Below are 20,368 nucleotides of genomic sequence, written 5' to 3' on the forward strand. Positions count from 1 at the left end.
GGCTTTTTCCACTATCTGTTTTTAAATTGGAGCACAGCTTTTCATTTACTCAGGAATCACAGCAATTGCAGTGCCGATTCTTTTAAATTTATAAATTAAAAAAGGCAAAGTTATTGTATACAACTTAATGTGGCTGCGCTCAGGGTCCTTAGTCCTCCAGTAATTAATCTGAATATCCAGCACAGAAGACCCTTTACATGTTGCCTTTTAGAAACGCCAAACTACAAATTCGAATTTCATTTTTCATATCAAGAGCAAATGTTCATAATTTGTTAAGTTTTGCTCCATTCATGTTGTAATTTATAAGGTTTGATTTCCCTGGACGGATAAAAGCCTACAATTGCTATTTTGACTATTTCAGGCATTAAATGCATGGAGGATCCAGAGGAAGCCGTGTCTGGATGCCGTAAAGTTGAAGGACGACTAAAACGAAAAGCTTATTTTTGAACCTTACCAAACACCACAAAAAAAAAAAAAACACATTCAGCTTGATTTAAAACCTGTGCAGCCATAAAGAAAAGTAATTTACCCTTTTGTGAAAGATAGAAGCAGGGATGATCCGAGAGCATAATGTGAACTGCTTTTGCCAACAAACAACAAAAAAATAACTACATTTTGCTGAAAAGCCCTGAACAGATCGCATAATGACAGGATTATTACACGTGTCATATGTTGATTTCTGCTGGGGGTTGCGACGACTAAAGGATGCTGCATTGCTTTTCATGCATGCTGCAGGTTACTGTATCTTGGCTGCGTGGGGAGGAAGGGGTGGGTGGGTAGTTGGGTGGGGGTGACACCGCCTTTTGCGTTGATGACGCTCGCCGTTGGGAGACATTTGGACAGCACTATGTAACCCTTGCACCGAGACCGAGCCCGTGATCCGATGCCCGAGCCGAGAGGAGCTCAGACCTGCTGGCGGTCGTGAGGACGAGCCGCGCGATAATCTGTTGATCGGATCGAATTGGATCGGATCGGGGAGACTGAAGCGCTTTATCATGAGCCGCCGCGGTCCGACTTCCAGGTGGGTGGCCGGTGCGATCGGCTCTCCCGCTTTTTAGAGCTCGGGAAGGGCGGCGAAATCGCGGGGAGGAAGCGGTTGATGTGCGGATAGGAGAACCGGGGCGCTGGGGATCGACGGGGTGAACTGCTTGCACCGCATCGCGCAAGTCGTGCGCCCCGCTCTACCCCGCAAAAACTGCAGGCCTGCAGCCGCCGATGGCGCGGTCCTGTGTGCGTGCGTGCGTGCGTGCGTGTGCGTGTGTGTGTGTGTCGCCTCAGTCGTCTTTCTGTTGCCTCCGGTACTTGAACGCACCATCTGCAGAAACAAACAAACAAAAAAAAAAAAAAAAACACTCCTCCGCGCCGCTGCACCCTTCTCCCTCTCTGCCACGCTCACAAACGCACGCCACGCCACGCCACGCTGCAGGTCTGCGTGGACGCGCAGCTTGTCAATCGATCCCACTTGTTGGCCCTGCGTGTCACAGAACCGTCGGGCCCGGTTCTCGGAGAGGGCAGAGTCCGGTCCACCTCTGCAAGGCAGACAAACACTATATTCGTGCTGGCAGGAAAAGATGGCTTTATTTGTGTGGAGATTAGATAAACACTCCATCGACGACATGCACGACATGCACGACATACATAACATGCACAGGCGGTGTAAAAACGAGGAACTGGATCATTTGGTCGTTGTGGAATTATTCACATTTAGGGAGGATCTAATATAATTTAGCTTATTTTTGATTGCATATGTTTATCTGTTGGATTTCCAAGTATGGCTCGGAAACATTGCTTGAAGACAATGGAAGTAGTTGGCAAAACTGATAAGTGAACCCCCTAAAATTAGACGTTTTCTCATATAGGATATTGCCTAGAAAAGGATTTGGGTGTTGGGAAAAAAAATGTCTTAAATATCTGATTTTCCAAATTATCTTTAAAATTCCGATACCACATGCTATCCCCCTTTTCAACTGTATTTATATAAAAGTGAAATGATTAAGTCCATGCTGTTTAGCAGATGACCGTGACATATAAAACATATTATATGATGTCATTTTAGCTATGAAATTATTACTGCCCATGATATTCAGACACATGCCCATTCTCATATGTATGTCTACACATATTGTTTCTGATTTCCAAGACCAGGAAGAAAATAGGTATTTTGAAATTTGGACTACGAGCTTCGACTTCATTTTACCGGATTTCTATACAAAATACAAATAATCAATATACAAAGAGTAATACATTAGTAATACAGATATTACACGGTCGATAAATCAGCAGCAACATACACTACTAATCGTTCCAGCAATAGATCTGATTGGGCAGTGTTTAATGTTCTTTCATATATTGTTTTTACATTTACCCTATGATTAAATGTTATAATACCACAAAAAAACAACATGTGAATATTGTTGACAGGCAGCAACAATTCAGTTGTAGATATACATTCACACTAAGGCCATGTTGATATCGTAGTCTTTACAGGTTTTTTTTTTTTTTTTTTGGTGATAGGTTTATATGTCTGCTGTTCAAAATAAGATCCGTCTTTCAGTTGCAGTGATTGATGGGGCGAGCTGAGAAGGAGTTGACTCACCGGTGGATATGCGCGGGGTTCAACACATGCTCAACATGTGTTGTTGATTTTTTTTATTTTTTTATCCGTGTTGAGCCTGAGTGACATCTGCACAGCTCCCAGGAGAGTTTTGTCGTCTCTTTTTTTCCCCGTCACCCAACCCAACTGTCTGGACGTCGCACTGTTTGGAGCAGTTTTGAAGCTTTGGAGTCTTTACCTGCTGCTGATACACATCTACCGTTTGACCCGTCCATCAGCCGAGGGACAATCTTCTTAGAGCGATCCTGTCATCTCATGCACGTGCATTGCTTTTTATTTGGGCAGCATGCTTTCTGTCTTTGGAAATATAAATCATAAAGGTCTCACAAGTGCTCAGCATAGATTTCCAGCAAATCTGTCAGCTATGCCGGTATTTATTGTGCCAGTTAGGAAGCGCCATTACTTTTAATAGGGATCAGCAGCAGCTTTGGGGTATGCAGTCCTGCCCCGGAGCTGCTTACCAGCTGGTCACATGCCATATGTTTGCTGGGTCGCATGAAGACTCATCCGCATTGCCCTCACCTCCTTCAACCCCCAGGCCTTTTTTTTTCCTAACCAGTTTCGCTGGCTTACCGTGGCTTTAGCATCTGCGCGGCAAATTTAGGGCATAGCCGCCTGCCCCTCTGATTTAACCAGTAAAGCCGAGCTGCGAGTTGTCAGTCGCGTTGGTTTCCTACATTGGAGAACATCTCTGCGCCGGAGCGATGAGGCTGAGATCCAGGGGTCGAGAGAGACAGAGGGAGGAAGAGGTACAGGTATATAGATTAATCCTCTGTCTTTTTTGGGAGGTAATTTCGTCATGCGGTGTATATTTCCACTGTTTTGTTTTTTTTTAAAGCAAAAAATCTCAAATGCGTGGAAATTTTGTGAAAACGCTTTAAAAAAAATCATGCGGTCCTTCATGCAGGTGAATTTGTCATGTGATGGGTTTTTGAACTGTCTCTTTTTTTTTTTAATCAAATTTTCCAAATGAGTGGCAAATTATGTGTAGAAATTTGATGAATGCGCTATTTAACAAAAATACAATCCTTCCTGCAGGTGAAATTCGAGGAGAGTGAAATGATTCCGAAGTCGGGAAAATCTCCAGGAGACTCACGGAAAAGTGTCGGCATCCATGAGTTTGCGGCGCTCGCTAGATCCTCCTTAAACGGTAATAACATCCCTTCTTGTTTAAAGGACACGATGAAACGTCTTGAATTTCAACACGAGCGATTCGCTTCTCCGTGCAGGTATCTCACAGGCGGTCAGGGACCATGTGACCAAGCCCACTTCTCTGGCCCAGGGCCGGGTCGCCCACCTCATAGAGTGGAAAGGTTGGCCCAAACCTGCGGATCAACCGCCAGCTGCCCACTTTAGCTCCTACTGCCACCTCAGCGAAGGAGAGAAGGAAGCCCGCTTTGCCGCAGGTACTAATGACTGTGACCTTTCCTTTGGTTTGTACCGACGGGTTGTTTTAAGCAGCAGGTCAAAGGATATCACTTGTGTTTATGAGGGCACGTGTGTCCTCTTAGGCCGGTTTAGCCGCGACATCATCTGGTTCTCACCTTCTGTCGTTCATCTAATCCCCTAAAACTCCTGTATGTCAGTGGGCGGCTCGGCCCGCGACGCCGTCTCCCGAGCGACGCCTCGTCTTGTCAACAGATGGTGAACCTATTAGACCCTCGGCCAAAACACTTCATTACTCATCATCGGTACGCCGGCTCCTGTTGTTTGGCTGTGACTCATCCTCTCTGTCGCCGGTGACATCGGTGCAGTTTGATGAAGAGAGCGTCATGCACATTTTACCTCGATTTTGCCTCCTTCCCCCTCCTATAATACTCAATAATATTCTTTTTTTCTTTCTGAGGGCGCCTCTTAAAAAATATTTTTCAGTAGATGCCATAAGCTTTATAAGAAACTGAATAGGTTTGATTTTTCTTTAACTGCCTGGCAGTCAAAGATATCAGATATTTTGAAAAAGAGCAACGCAGATCAGGATGGAACTTTCTCACCCGATAAAAATCGTTGGACCGACACAATTATTGCTTACCTTGGCAGAGATTTGTGAGAGGAAGAAATGTGATTGACACATTTAAAAAGAAAAGCATGTAGGTTTTACAGTCTAAATCTGAGAGAATATACTACCAAGGAGTGTCTTCTGTAACGCTCGGCTTCAAAAATGCATTGAACAAAAACAAAATGTTGCACAAAAAAATCCAACCAATTAAATGTTTTAAACAATTCTATCTATTCTAACTCCCCCGACCCGTCTCAAGTGTCCCCACCTGCCCACTCTGGTGTCACACTTTATAAATGATCACCTTTTGATCGTACTTCGGTCACTTTCTGATCACGTTTGGATCAAAAATCTACAAACTCTTCAGGCTTCACATTATTCAAGTCAAAGCTGCGGCTCTTCCAAATCCCCTTAAAGGCGGCGGGCTCCTGCTGTGTGTATCGCTCTCTAATCTTCAATGCAAATCAATCAAGGAATCTATTTTAAATCAGAAATGTAATGTAGCATGAACTGAAATGATTGTGGATTACTTAAATCGCACATATGGCTTCTACAAAGTAGCTTTGATTTTAGAAAGAACCGATTTTACCGCAAAAGGGAATTCATTTCCTTTTTTTTTTTTTTTTTACTTAGATATCACAATAACCACAATTTAGGAAGGTGTTCATAAATATGAAAGCTACAGTCCTACTCGAGGGAGATGAAATCCCAAGACCTTGCAGTTTGTGCCTGTGTGTTCACCAAACCCGCATACCTGGATTTTTGTGCCCTCATCTTTTGGGATATTATGCATTTACTTCATATTTACATTAACATACAACATATGCTGATGAAATATAAATAAAGGCCCCAAATTGTACAAAAGCCAGGCCAGATTCTTGGAATGTGACAATTCTGCATGTACCCAAGATCTACCAGAAGAGGGCAATCATAGAATTAAAGTCTTATTTATACCCCTACAGCTGCCTCACTTTTGATTTAAAAGGCCAAGAAGAAATCATCGGTCATGCAACCAGAAACTTGCCGTTAATTCTTTGCTCTTTTATACCGTCGCTTCTTGGTGACATCAGGCTGCGCGGAGCTTGGCAGCATCCTTATCACGCCGCAGTGGTCACAGGAAGGCAATGCATGGCAGGTCTAAAGGTGTCAAGTAAGAGTAGTGGGAGCGTTCCCTTAAATGTTTACTTTTTTTACAAGAGCTCAGATTTTACAATGCGGTGCAATTTGTATAAGAAAATCATTTATGTATTTGAATGAGTGAATGGAGCCAGAAAGGTCACCCTGGCAATAAGTATTTAAATGTGCATTCAAATATCGGGGAGATAATAGGAGAGAACGGGAGCTGATGGAGGCAAAATAGCGGTAAACATTCAGTATGACACTTTATCCTTAGATAATGATTAAAATGAACGCCAGCAGTATGGCTAATGTCTTATATGTATATTAAATTTAATGGCATGACTATACATCAACGTTCTGTCAGCACATTACTTGTTCTGCTCCTCACCAGGGCATCTCAGGGAGCTCAAGGATAAACCAGATATTTCAACCTGCACCCAGTTCTCCTAGGATTCTGGCTGAAATGATTGATTGTGACCCAAATCACTATAATTGTCCCAATATTGAATATCAATCAGCAGGTGAGGAGTTGCAGGAAGCTGACAGTGATACAATCAGCTTTCCGATGAAGATTGGCTAGTAGATGTTAACTAAAATTGTCATATAACGCCATCTAAAAGATTCCTAAAATAATTGAATGCATATTCTATAACGCTCACTATCTGTGATTCCTTGTAACTCTTCTTTTAAAAAAAAAAAAGACACCAAATGTTTTTGCCAGAATGCCAGAATTTGAATGTTGGATGAAAATAAGAGGCACAGTGATAGGCGCCTCCACCTCACGGCGGAGTGCGTGGAGTTGGTTTGTTGTCCCCGGGTCTCCTCCGGGCGCTCTTGTTTCCTCCCACAGTCCAAAAGCATGCAGGAGGTTAATATGAAACCCGAAATTGGCCGGACGTGTGAATGAGTGAATGTTTATATGTCTCGATTTGTGAGCGACCGGCCTCTCGCCCAGTGACAGCTCGGCTCCAGCACCCCATGACCTAGAGAGCAGGATAAACAGGTGGATAGTAACAATGACAAATACAAAAAAAAAAAAAACACCTGGACTATCAGCTGACTAAAAAGAGAACTTGTTAAACATTTTAACATATACAATGCTCAAAAAAATAAAGGGAACACTTAAAAAAACACATCCTAGATCTAAATGAATGAAATATTCTTATGAAATACTTTGCTCTTTACACAGTTGAATGTGCTGACAACAAAATCACACAAAAATGATCAATGGAAATCAATTGTATCAACCCATGGAGGTCTGGATTAGGAATCACACTCGAAATTAAAGTGTAAAAACACACTCCAGGCTGATCCAACTTTGATGTAATGTCCTTAAAACAAGTCAAAATGAATCTGTGTTGCTTCCTGAGTGGACACTATGATTTCACAGAAGTGTGATTGACTTGGAGTTACATTGTGTTGTTCAAGTGTTCCCTTTATTTTTTTGAGCAGTATATTTTATAATCTGTAGTTATTTGACAACCACCCTTTCAGAATAGTTCTGTATCGTCTGTGTCGTTCCGATCACAGCTTGGATACTACATTCCACTTTTATGGGCTACAAATGTTGAAGAAAACAAGAAAATAAAATAAAATTGATTTGTCGTTTCCCGGCCAGGAGTGGCCGAACAGTTCGCCATCGCCGAGGCCAAACTGCGCGCCTGGGCCTCGATGGACGATGAAGATGAGGGTGACTCCAACGACGAAGAGCTTCACGCCAACGGACGAAACCGCAACTTCTCAAACGAGAGCTCGGGTATTGCGAACCTTTCGTTCGTTCCATTTCATTCGAAACATGACAAATCACTTCATCCTTCCATCTCACCTCCAATAATCCATCCATCCCCAGGTTGTTTGACTCTGTGCTCCTCCTTCAGAAGCCGCCACGCCCAATCCTGGCGCCGGAGTGCCGTGTCAGCCTGATGAGCCCACATTATCCGACAGCCCTCCCGGCTCTAGCGGCAGCCGCCTTCTCGGCGGTCGCCCCGGGTCTCGCGGTGACCCACATTCATCCCAGACGGTCTCACCAACCTCACCCGGCGACCGGATGGGCGCCTTCCTCGAGGAGAAGGAAGAGGAAGAGAAAAGTCTTGTCGGTTCTGAGGAACAGCTGGCTCCCCTGCCGGAGGAGCACAGCGAGGTTTGCGTCCATCACAAACCGGAATGGAGGCCTCGAGGAAGGAGCAGCCGCTTCGATTCCTGCTACTCCACCTCTCACTCCGAGTCTCCGGGGGAAGAGGATGAGGAAGACGAAGAGGAGGAAGGCAGCGTGTTTCATGAGGTTCCGGTGTGGCACTGTACCCCGAGGGGCTTCTTCTCCGACCGGGCCTCCTCCGGAGTGGCGTCTTTTGACGAGGAGGAGAGGGATGAAATGGAAGAGAAGAAGGATGAGAAAGAGTTTTTGATGTGATGTGTTGTCCATCTTAACGTCTCTTTTTTTTTTTTTTTTTTTTGATTCTGGAAATGGCATCTATTCTGCTTTCACTGTAAACTTCTCTCCTCCCTCTGGTCATCTCTCCTCCACTCGCTGCCTTTCTCTCATTCTACGGGCCTTTCGTGTACTGACCACTGTCGCCACTGTAAACAGTATATAATGTATAAATATATTCCAGAGTTCAACCAGAATGTAAAGCTGTCGTTGAAACTGTTTTGTACATTTTTGTGGAGAGTCATGTGTTGCTATTGCATTGTTTTTCTATGGATATTTTGTAGTGTTTTATTCTGGGTCATGCTGTGTCATGTGGGTCAGGCTGTTTGATACCGAGTGTCTGAATGTCCTGCATATATAAAGATGATCTTTTTGGAAATAAGACTCGGTTTTGTTTGGGTTTTTTTTTATCCACATATACATCAGAAAATACTGATAAAGAAAGACAATACATCATCTTACCTTTGCAGGGTGTTTTTTTCTTTAAACCTAGTCATTCACTCATGTACAAAAACATGTTCATGTTCTCTGAAAAATAACAATGGCTGTTGAATTTAAATGCATATATCTCCTATGTACATAGCATGTACATACATTTCACCTGTGTATTTTTATATGTACAAAGCACATACAGGCCAATGCCATATAAAGGGAGATACTACAGACTTATTGCTTAACTAGATACGCTGCAAATTAGCTTATACACTCTACATTTGAATCCATATGTTATCTTAAATGCATTACTTCACAGTCTAAATGCAAACAAAAGTTATGACAGTAATAAATCATGACACAAATGTTTACAGACAAAAGTGAGCCCAAGTTGTTGAGCTGCGTGATATCACAGAAGATTAAAATATGGCTCAAAAACTTTGAAGCTAAAATACTTCTGTCTGTTTGATACTTAACTGGACAAGGACCCACACGCCCACACACACACGCACACACACACACACGCACGCACACGCACACACACACACACACACACACACACACACTTTGCGCTACAAGAATTTTTGGACTTGTGGGTATCACTGTGCTTCATATAGGGGTTACATTTGTCAACATTGCATTAAAGGCCAGGCTGGATTATATGTTCTTTTTCATAAACATACGTATAACATTACCGTGTAAATATCTACAGGCCACATGAATGTGTGCATTCAAGTGTGTGTTTGTGTGCTCTGTACAACAGCCACCGTGTTCCTCTATGAACTTGTGTGTTGGTCCTCCTTCTGGCTAGAAACACCTCAAACACAATAAATTCACACAGGAGATTATGAAGAGGCAGTTCATATTTTGAGAAATATGCTCTCAGACATGAGGAGTCTATGCGGCCCTTATTAAAACAGCCCCTAATAAGCCAAATCCGGCTACATGTGCAATAAATTATCATTATAATGATATTTACAATGTGCTTCAATTGTCTGGAGCCCTGTAGTACTACTACGCTTTGTGGACCTTCGAAAGCTGCCTTGTGTCATCGTTATTATTTATAGATGTCGGCTGACTGTTGATTTTGGGGGCTCTAAATGGACTAATTTTGAGATAGATTAAGAAAATACCGGTAATACAACTTTTACACATGAAACTGCTGAGACTACAAATTGTTGTAAACCATTAGGTCTGGATACACGAATGATGGCGGCATTGTTGAATCACCTTTACTGCATTATTACTATGAATGTATTGCATATCATGTGCAGTAAAAACAACCACAAGATATAATCATGGCCAATCATGACCATCTCATTAGTCCAGTGGTAGAGGATAGGTAGTTGTACTAGTTTGTTGTTCTTCTGTGCTTTCTGCTCACTCATTCACCCCACTGTCTTCTAACTTCATTGGTTTGCATGACTTGTTTCTTTGAATATCCAGAGTCATTCTTTAAAAAAAAAAAGTTTGGCATGAGAGTCAGTCACTGTTTGAGGTTTAAGACAAGGTTTCAACATGAAGGGAAACATCGATCAGATAGAAAGACACACACACAAGCGCGCGCGCACACACACACACACACACATATACATACATACACACACCTACGACAAATAAGTCTGGTGATTCTCCACTCTACATATTTTGAAAACCAACAATGAATCAGACAATTATCTGGCATATCTTATTCCAAACATCTCAGCATTAAGAGCATACTTGTGCTCTGAATGTAAATTACTCCACAGCTGAACATCTGTTCCTGTTTGAAAAGCATTTGTTTTCACCTTTTTTAATTTCATACAATTTTAAAATGAGACGATTCATTTTTATAAACTTTAATCCTCTTCTATAATTTTAGGAGCCGAATGACACACATTCTGGGTGGAAGACCAGAAAGTATTTAGGCCGGCTTGATGCTTAGTACATTTCAAACACTTGGAATTGTGTGTGTGTGTGTGTGTGTGTGTGTGTGTGTGCGTGTGTGTGTGTGTGTGTGTGTGTGTGTGTACAAATGTCTGAACTCATGTTACCTTCAGACACTGGTTTGTTGAAACTTTTTTACTTTCATACCTCACAGATGTGTCTCTCACCAGAAAACAAAAATGTCTGAACACCACATACAACTATCTCTCTCTCCTAAAAATGACTTCAAACTCACTCGTAGGACAAGTATATTTCAAATCTCAATAAAATGATAAATGTGCATTTGAGCTACAGGATACGTTTTGGGGCGAAAATGCAGATTCTAGAATAACATTCTGAGAATGTTTTCACTAATTGATAAACTTTAATATGAGTTACATGAGTTAGACACACGAGTAAGACAAGAAACAAACGCACGCAGTTCAGCTAATAACATTCACATAACAATGGTGAAGGGTGGCTAAAGACAGATTTTCATTTGCTGATACTTTTCTTTTGCAACCTCACTGTTGTGACAAGATGTAACAACGGCTCAGCCACCATATAAGTGAAAATTACTTTGGCCGCTTGGTCGAATTTCTTTGGTCACAATTGAAGTTTATGTGAGTATAGAAGAAAGGCGTGAGGGTAAAACGACTGATAAATTGAGTGTTGTCTTCCTTCACAGCTAGTTTAATTAAACTAAAAGTACAATCCACACAAGTGTGTGTATGAGGGTTCAGGTCTGTGTATAATTTAATATGTGGCTGTGTTTGTTTGAGACATGCAGAGCCCTTAATTCAGTGTTGGTTTTACAATTTTGGTTCATTCATTGATGTGAATTGTCGACGTGAAAAAAAACAAACACCAGACCATCGTTAAAACCGGGGATTGAAAGAAGTTGAGATGCACACAAAGTTGTCACATCCACTCAAGATCACTTTCTCTCATTCAAACCACAGCAACATTATGAACACAGGTAACTAGGCTGGACTTTGAGGTGACAATGACCCCAAAAATGTAAGAAATGTCAACATTCATGAGGCGACACCTCCACCGATCATTCTGATTGATTTTCAGTGTGGCCTGGGCTACCTGCTCCCTCGGGATCAGATTGGTCCTTGGTCAGACACGGACTCCCCTTTTCTTGCACGGTGTCGTCCGGCTCGGGAGTGTTGTTGAGAGGTTCATAGTCACAAGCCAGCTCTGATTCCTCAGTGTGGGAGGGGCTGCAGTCAAAAGTAAATTCTGATTGGTCTTCAGTTAAAGATGGGCTTTCCTGGAGTACCAGCTCAGACAACGGATTCGGGTTGTCGCTGGGGCTGCTTTCAAACTGAAACTCTGATTTGTCCGAAAAGTCAACAGCCATTTCTTGGAAGGCCAGGTCGGACTGGTCTTCAACATCGGGGGGGTTGGGTTCCCGTGGCAACGAGAGTCCCCTGTGACGGATGCATAATTTGTGGAGTTCCGTTACTTCCGATACACTTGTGGTGTTTCCGCTGTCGCGGAAACTGGCCAAAGGTGGGCGCACTTTCACTCCTGTCACTGTCACTGAGCCCTCTATGGCCTTACGTAGCTGCAGACGCAGAATCAAATTGTGGGCGTGGATCATTTGGGAGTAAAAGAGTGGAAGAGATGAAGAAACAAGATGCAATCAATTATAGGATAACTAAAAGTAACATTCAGATTTGAAAAAAAAAAAAACACCCGTATGCGTACCTCTTTAAGAGAGACAACTCCAACTAGACGGCCCATGCTTGTCACATAGGCATGATCCAGACCGAGCAGAGAGAAAATGGTGTGAGTCTGGAGAAGAGAAAAAAAGCAAGAAAGGGATTACATTTATTTACTCACAGTAAGAGAGACTATAAAATATATGACTGTCATGACAGAAGATCAGTTGGTTGAAAAATTATTAATCTGTGTGTTACTCAGAGGGTGACCTTATACCCGCTGCTGAATACCTGGCAGTCAACCTGATGAATTCCCGCTGGAAAAAACATCATTTCTTTTTAAGTTGGCTACTGCAAACACAGTCACGCTGGCAAAGACGAGTCAAGAAAACATGTCAGTGGAAGATATCATCATACCAACGTTTCACAATTCAGATAAACGTTCCGATGAACTCTTCCAGCACAGATAACCTTGGGACAAACCCAACTGATCGAAGAATAAAGATCATAATGAACCACAGAGTACGATATAGACCACAACAACAATGATCCTTGAAATGCAGTAAGGTAAAAACCCCAAGAGCAAAGACCATGACCCTGAGGAAAAGGTCAAGATAAAGGCAACAATGAAAGAAGTTGGTCGAGTCTCAGAGCTACGGAAACATATCATGAAGCCAATGATCCCCAGGAAGTAGAACCAGCTGTACGTACCTGAAGGAAATGAGACTGCCGAGCAAAAACTCACAGCTCTGGCTACCTGCTTCAAGAGCTACACTCAAGAAGCTAGATGAATAAAAATGATATTCTCCACTGACACATCCAAAGTGTACTCTCAGTGGTAGGGTGATGGCATGAAAGCACATCCTTCCGGACTTGACAGTGAAACTGCCTGATGGGAGAATAACACCAATGGGTAGGAAATACAAGTGTAAGTCAGAACCTCCATGAAAAAATGAAAGTTCCTGTCAGTCATCAAAGCAGCTAAGATGATTTGGCTCATGGTCCAACATATGATGTGACCCAGAAAGAAATTGGAAGCAATTCCAGGGGAATGATACATCAGCTACTGGTTGAGAAAAGCAGTTTCAAGACTTCACCATAGCAAAGATGTCTGCTGCCTGGGCAAATGAATCAGTGGCGTACGCATACAAGGATGTGTGGGACTTTACAGCATCAACAGCAGATAGCGGGGAAAATGTGGAAAGTAACTCATGATGTCAACTCCAAGCCACATGGACAGGTTACCATCAAGTACCATGTATATCAACGTAAGTACTATCCCTACTAATGAACCCCATCAGCCAGATCATCACAGGGTGACTACAGATACTAATTCAAAAGCAGAGCAACCATCAATCCCCACCTCTACCACTACACTGGTGATATTAAGAGGTATGAGAGATGAGAGACAGATAATACTTTATTGATCCCCAAGGGGAAATTCATGCCAGAAAGGTTCAAGATATACACTCATTGGCCAGTGTTAACAGAATCCATAGCAACAGTGGGATGTCATTTGGACTAGATGAATGTGGTTGGATGGTTGCAGACAAATGGAAACCATGAGGAAGGCAAAGCTGAATGTGTGAATAGAGTAGGTCCTTAAAAGTCAACAGAATGGCTTAAACAAATTATGACCAGTCAACATGTAAGCTCTACAGCCCAGCGGGTATTCTGCTGGTAAGAGAGCTCGCCAAAGGAGGAGCTGGAAGCCACATATATCTGGAATAAGGGACTCCTTATGATGTATAGCTGGTCTCCTCTAATGTCCAGCAACTTGACAATGTAAACTAAGCTGAATGGGTAAAGCCAAGAACTGGCAAACAAAGCCACTGACCAACCGCAATCTGGGAACAAATCAGAAAGATAAGCCCACAAAAAAGAGCTGCTGAGGTGAACACTTCGAGGATTAAACAGCTGGAGGTCCGAGGTCAGAATAGAGGACGCCTCCTAAGATGTTTGACAATGAAGCTAAGATCCTGTGGGACTCCAGATCCACACTGACAAACTAGTGATGGCAAATGATTCACTGTGTGGATTGACAAACAGCAAAAGAAGGCAGTGATGACAGAGGAACGAATCCCAAGGGGTTGTGATATCACAAAGAAGGAACACAAAAAGCTCAAAAATATCAAGGGCTGAAAAAACATACAAAAAAGTTGTTGGGGCTGAAGGCAACACTGGGATCAATGACTATCATAGCATTTTAAAAGAAGTTCCAGTTCCAAGATCTGAGATCTTAGCTCAGAAGAGCACAGTCCAAGGAATGGTTGAGTTAATGTGCTTCCAGACCTCTGGCAGAGGACATGAACTTGAGGAATTTTACTTGGGGGGAAGGTGGATTCTGTACCTTATGCAAAGATGTTTGTTCCACGAGCTGGAAGGGTGCAGGGTCGATTTTGCAGTTCTTGAATTCTACTGGCTCATCGAGCTGCTGCTCCTCCCACTCTGCTATCTAGGATGAGAGATGGCAGACAGGCAGAAATGACAAAATCAATAAGACTGAACTATGAATTTAATGTGTGCTCTCACCTCTGATGGGGTCATGCAATCTTCAACTTCAGCAGTGTCCTGAAAAGACAACATTCAGTTACACTTTTCACAAAAACTCTCCCCCTAAAAATACAATTTATACAAAGACGCTGAGAAGAGACACTGTAATCAATCAACAGCCTCATACCATGTTTACACTGTGTACAATATGTAGTAACATGTTAACTTGAGGTTAAGGTTCAGCTGGGTAAGATCCAAATGGTAACCAAGCTATATCACTATTACAAGTTTTTGTTTCTGAAATTTGTTTTAAGGTTTTGCTTAACGGGTTTAAAATTTTAAAACAACTTAGTTTTCAAAATCAGACAGCGGCTAAATAGACAGCTACATGCACAAAAAGTGTTAAACTAAAATTTAAAAAAATGTACTGTAGGTTATAAAAAATCTATTATGATTAAATGATGACTGAATACAACAGACCCTTGGGCATATACAGTAGGGCAAAAAAGTATTTATTCAGCCACCAATTGTGCAAGGTCTACCACTTAAAATGGTGAGAGAGGCCTGTAATTCTCATCATAGGTACACTTCAACAATGAGAGACAACATGGGGGGAAAGAATCCAGGAAATCACATTGTAGGATTTTTAATTAATTAATTGGTAAATTCCTGGATTAACTAAGCATTTGGTCACCTACAAACAAGCAAGATTTCTGGCTCTCAGATGTGTAACTTCTTCTTTAAGAGGCCCCTCTGTCCTCCACACGATACTTGTATTAATGGTACCTGTTTAAACTGGTTATTAGTTTATAAAAGACGCCTGTCCACAAGCTGAGTCACACTCCAAACTCCACTAGGGCCAAGACCAAAGAGCTGCCAAAGGACAACAGAAACAAAATTGTAGACCTGCACCAGGATGGGAAGACTGAATCTGCAATAGGTAAAACGCTTGATGTGAAGAAATCAACTGTGGGAGCAATTATTAGAAAATGGAAGACATACAAGAACATGAATAATCTCCCACGATCTGGGGCTCTACGCAAGATCTCATCCCGTGGGGTCAAAATGATCGCAAGAACGGTGAGCAAAAATCCCAGAATGATATGAGGGGATCTAGTGAATGACCTGCAGAGAGCTGGGACCAAAGTAACAAAGGCTACCATCAGTCACACACTACGCCACCAGGGACTCAAATCCTGCAGTGCATTGATCCGTGAAAAGGAAATAATCAATGGGGCCATGTATGGTGAGATTTTAAGTGCAAACCTCCCTCAGTCAGCAAGGGCATTGAAGATGAATCGTGGCAGGGTCTTTCAGCATGACACTGATACCAAACCCACCGCCCAGGCAACGAAGGAGTGGCTTCATAAGAAGCATTTCAAGGCCCTGGAGTGGCCTAGCCAGTTCTCTAGATCTCAACCCTATAGAAAATCTTTGGAGGGGGATGAAAAATCTGTGTTGCCCAGCAACAGCCCGAAAACATCACTGCTCTAGAAGAGATGTGCATGGAGGAATAGGCACAAAATACCAGCAACAGTGTGTGAAGAGTTACAGAAAACATTTGACCTCTGTTACTGACAAAGTATTGATGAACTTTTGTTATTGACCAAATACTAAATTTCTAAAATAATTTGCAAATAAATTCTTTAAAAATCAGACTCATGTTTCTGGATTTTTTTTTCCCTCATTCTGTCTCTCATTGTTGAAGTGTACCTACGATGAAAATTACAGGCCTCTCATATTTTTAAGAGGGAGAACTTACACAAATGGTGTCTGACTAAACACTTTTTTGCCCCGCTCTAGACCTACACACAAACACACTGTCACTAGCTTTCTCTAAGTACCCACTCTGATGCTTTGGTTGATTCACCACAAATATTTTGGTCTAGGACTCACTACGTTCTTGTCGCAGGGCAACTGTTGCTAAGCGACTGTTTCTAGGCAGCAGACAATCTTACCGCCATGGAGATCCTCACTCGTTTGGGTTTGGGTTTTTTCTCGGGAGGGGCCGAGCCAGCTGGGCTCTTCATGCCAAGATAGAAATACAGTATCAGTGAACATTGAACTATTTTCCCCTCTTAGACACCATTGCAGCAGTATAGGAGTCCAGCCTGGCTTTTAAAAATGGTCTGTCATGTGAGAACAATGTTTGCTGAAAGGGTATAATTACATCAGATGTGAAGGTCAAAGCATAGAATCAACAAAAGAATACCAATTAGATCAAGGGTGGGCAATTGTTTTGGCTGGCGGGCCACATTTCTTATTTAATTTTTATGCCCTGGCCAACTAAGTATCGAGTAAATTGAACGAAATGAAAATTGCCATTTAAATATTTAAATATTTTGGCATTTTATTTCAACTTTAAAATCATTCATGATCATATAAATGTGCATTATTTCGTATGTAATTATCTGTACAAAATTAAACAAAAAGGAAAAAATATGGAGTTTCTAAATTCAATATTGATTGAAAATACTTCTTAAAATATTTAAAGAAAACAGTTTGGCGGGCCAGATAAAAGAGAGAAACGAGCCGGATGTGGCCCGCGAGCTGTAAAATGCCCAGGTCTGAATTAGATAATGGATAAAACAAACAAAAAAATCCTTTGAAAACTGCATTTACACCCTCTTTAGACATGTGTCAAATTTGAAATGTGTTTAACTTCGTCAGTGGTAGGAAAAATGCCGCACAGCCTGACACTGTCACAAGTTAATAACTGAGCTTATATTTTGTCTAGTTTTAATGTAATATATAGAAATAATACCCACAATTCAGAATAGAACTTTATAAAGGAAAAAAAATCACTGCAAATTACAATCGCTGAGTGCAGACATTTATAGTAGAAGCCAGAGCGAACAGGACATGTTGCTCATCTTTTCATCTAGATGAATATATTCAGAGGCACAAACATTTGTTTATATTCATACAACTAGGAAAAAAAATTAATAGAAAAGCTGTGATCTACACTTACTTCAGTGCATTTTATAATTTTTTTACCAGCCTTCTGCACTCTAAAAAAATCCCATCAGAAATTGACTGAAGTACAAAACCTCTGAGATTTCTTCTATACTATATTGTTTCTAAAATTATCTAAATACCATCATTCCATTCCTTTATATTGTTTGGCCATTTGAAATATTCACTTCTATCTTTATTCATTTTTCTATGGTTTTCAATGTGTTGAGACACCGCGATTATCCTTGGTTCATCCATTCAATGGTTTTCCACCATCTGGCTAACAGCTATTCAAGATATCAGTAGCTTATTTTGTTTGTGTTGGTTACCTTTAATTCTATTCCCTGAAACAAAGTAATCATCGTAAAAAGAAAACACGTTTAACACCCTCGCATATAGTACATGTATGTGAGGTCCAACACAAGTACTGGTCCAATACAAATCCTCCAAGGCATTACGTCCTTTTCTTGTCATGACTGGTTCACTCACCTCTATTAGCTCCCTTTCTTGGTCAGCACAGGAGAGGGTCTGAGAGCCTTAGAGAGAAATCGAAACTCTGTTTTTTGCAAGCTTCATTTTCATCCTTCTTATCAGAGTTCCTTAATTAATGTTCCTTTGTGCTCCCAACTCTATGAATACACGTTCAAAGTTTCAGAAAGTACATACTATTTGGTGTGTCTGTGCTGCTGACTGCAGACACAGTCTTCAGAGCAGATTTCAGTGGAAGCTGAACATTGGAAACGACCGGGCTGAAGGATGAAGACTCCTCTGTGGAGATCTAGATGGAAAATGTATTAACAAAGGTAACAACAAACACACAAACGGACACAAAGGAAAACACATGCACGTGCATGAAAAAAAAATCAAGACAGCACAGGTAACAGCACAGATGAAAGAGACACAGGGGATATGTGTTAATATAAAGAAAATTAAAACAGTTTAAATTTAGACCACTTACCACAACAGCTGTCCACCAATCCACCGACTCCATCTGTGCCTTTACCTAGTATATTTCTACATGCGTCACACATGCTGTGTCTGATCCATTCGGTCTAGCACTACATCCCAACCCAAGCCAAGCTTTGCCCCGGCCCAGCCCTGGCGCCCCCGGACGCCTCACACCTGTTGGGTGCTCACCAGGAAGCGGACCCCTTGGTGAGCGTTGGGGTTGGAGCTAGCGTCGATGCGGGGGTGGGAGCAGGGCGAGCTAGGGGTGCTGTCACTCGTCAAACTTGGCAAGTGATCGTGGGTGCCATTGTCCAGGGCCAGCTGGCGGAGGTGCTCCAACCTGCGTTGGTGACTGAGCTGAAGTGAGAGCAGAGACTGGAGCTGCAATCTCTCGATGGAGCCGAGGAGGATCATGGAGTCTGATGGAGGAGAAAGAATAAAAGACTGACAGTACATCTGCAAGGGAATGAAATAAAGGAACAACCCCCCCTCTGAAAAAAAAAAAAAAAAAAAAAAACATAAAAAAGATCAATTATTGGAATAAAAAGGAGGAAAAAAAACATTTTTTTTGGTATAGTTAAGTATAGTATTGAATTAATGCCATGAAAATAAGACGGAAGAAAAATCTATCTGACTTAGTTAAGTCAATCATAGTTTGTAATTTGAAAGTGATTCAAATACAATACTATACATTATCTTTATTGACCATCAGAATGCATTCATTTTGCAAACATGTGTTTTTGAACAATAACTTTATGTTCATTTTCATACAGTATTTTAAATACTCCAAACTAGAGAAGAGTTTGAGGCAGACTATCATTATAACCCTAATTTCTATTAAGAGCATCGGGTTTTAAAAATGGGCGTTCATTTACTACTAATCTCAAAAGGATTGAAAATGATACAGACTATAATTCATACTTGCATTGTTTAATGTGATTTAAAAAAGTCTATATGAAAAAAAAGATATTCTGATATTCTTTAATTTTAACTGACCTCTGGATTCAACCAGGGCAAGTGTTTTGAGTTGACCAGTCAGCAGCATCTCCTGCAGGTCCCGATAGGAGGACGTGAGAGTGATGTAGCGCACATCCCTGACCATAATGTCCTCTACACGGATATTATACTTCCTGAATCAGGGAAGAAGGTACACCCAAAAGGAGGGACAGACAGAGAGAGAAATTGAGGACAAGAAAGGAGAATGACAATAAAATTTAGTGAATGGGAGGGGGTGATGTGGTACACAGACTCACTCATGATGTCCCATGCCCAGCTCAGGTAGGTATGGAAGCTTCTTTATCCGAATGATGGAATCATACAGGGATGGTTGGAGAGCCTGAGCCACTGCATTTGCCAAGATCACCGCAATCATCACGGGCAAGATGTGTGAGATCTGGCCGGTCAGCTCAAAGACTATGACTGCTGTGGATACTGTGTGGGTTACGGCCCCGGACAACGCTGCAGCACCTGGGTAGTATGGAGGTGCACATTATTGCATAGATTTTATTAATGAAATATGAGTAAGTTGAACATTTCAAGGTGATGACATAGGTTACCGTGTACCCTTACTCAGAACATTGCAACAGGGATGCATTTGTGTAGTTTTACTTATTACTTTCGTTCAGCTTAAACAACAGCGTAATCAATTTTCATTACTTAACTGGTAAAAATGGCAACAGCTCTGGACTGACTTGGGGAAGAGCTTAAAGGGGTTATAATGTGTTTTTCAGGAGACATGAATTCATTGTAATCTAGAATTAAATTTAAGCACAAGCACTTAATGTGGGAGCAAGACCACAGTCTCA

The 20,368-nt window shown here is 41.7% G+C and overlaps 2 protein-coding genes across 11 annotated transcripts in view; one reads left to right on the top strand and one right to left on the bottom strand.

Annotated features, from left to right (window-relative positions):
* The first annotated feature begins 774 nt into the window (after positions 1-774).
* Positions 775-8,536, top strand: fam131aa (family with sequence similarity 131 member Aa). Of its 5 annotated transcripts, none has more exons than XM_086173239.1 (5): positions 775-1,021; positions 3,653-3,764; positions 3,844-4,020; positions 7,348-7,485; positions 7,610-8,536. In XM_086173239.1, exons 2-5 carry the CDS (start codon positions 3,674-3,676, stop codon positions 8,137-8,139), a joined length of 936 nt encoding a protein of 311 aa, XP_086029365.1. In that variant the 5' UTR covers positions 775-1,021; positions 3,653-3,673; the 3' UTR covers positions 8,140-8,536. The 5 variants fall into 5 exon arrangements, with proteins under 5 accessions (XP_086029365.1, XP_086029364.1, XP_086029362.1 ...); XM_086173238.1 differs by having other exon boundaries at positions 786-1,021; positions 7,607-8,536; XM_086173236.1 differs by lacking the exon at positions 775-1,021 and adding an exon at positions 2,495-3,369.
* Positions 8,537-10,815: 2,279 nt separating this feature from the next.
* The window catches only part of clcn2a (chloride channel, voltage-sensitive 2a), a 36,923-nt gene continuing 27,370 nt past the window's right edge, over positions 10,816-20,368 (bottom strand). For 4 of the 6 annotated variants that reach the window (XM_086173233.1, XM_086173231.1, XM_086173229.1 and 1 more), the window contains exons 16-25: positions 19,817-20,030; positions 19,560-19,693; positions 18,738-18,982; positions 18,282-18,393; positions 18,105-18,151; positions 16,619-16,684; positions 14,700-14,738; positions 14,518-14,622; positions 12,214-12,300; positions 10,816-12,070 (exon numbers count right to left, since the gene is read on the bottom strand). In XM_086173233.1, the coding sequence (XP_086029359.1) occupies positions 11,555-12,070; positions 12,214-12,300; positions 14,518-14,622; positions 14,700-14,738; positions 16,619-16,684; positions 18,105-18,151; positions 18,282-18,393; positions 18,738-18,982; positions 19,560-19,693; positions 19,817-20,030 (1,565 nt within the window). In that variant the 3' untranslated portion in view covers positions 10,816-11,554. The remainder of the gene's footprint in view (positions 12,071-12,213; positions 12,301-14,517; positions 14,623-14,699; positions 14,739-16,618; positions 16,685-18,104; positions 18,152-18,281; positions 18,394-18,737; positions 18,983-19,559; positions 19,694-19,816; positions 20,031-20,368) is intronic. The other 2 variants (XM_086173232.1, XM_086173230.1) reach the window with 1 other exon arrangement.

The sequence above is a fragment of the Fistularia commersonii genome, chromosome 25 (assembly GCF_037954325.1).
Source record: "Fistularia commersonii isolate RoL2024-O1a breed Wild chromosome 25, RoL_Fcom_v1.0, whole genome shotgun sequence".
NCBI lineage: Eukaryota > Metazoa > Chordata > Actinopteri > Syngnathiformes > Fistulariidae > Fistularia > Fistularia commersonii.

Coding starts and splice junctions, on each gene's coding strand:
- fam131aa (XM_086173235.1), top strand. CDS start 3,319: ATGAGGCTGAGATCCAGGGGTCGAGAGAGACAGAGGGAGGAAGAGGTA. Junction 3,370..3,652: donor AGAGGGAGGAAGAGGTACAG/GTATATAGATTA, acceptor TCCTTCCTGCAG/GTGAAATTCGAGGAGAGTGA. Junction 3,765..3,843: donor CGCTAGATCCTCCTTAAACG/GTAATAACATCC, acceptor TTCTCCGTGCAG/GTATCTCACAGGCGGTCAGG.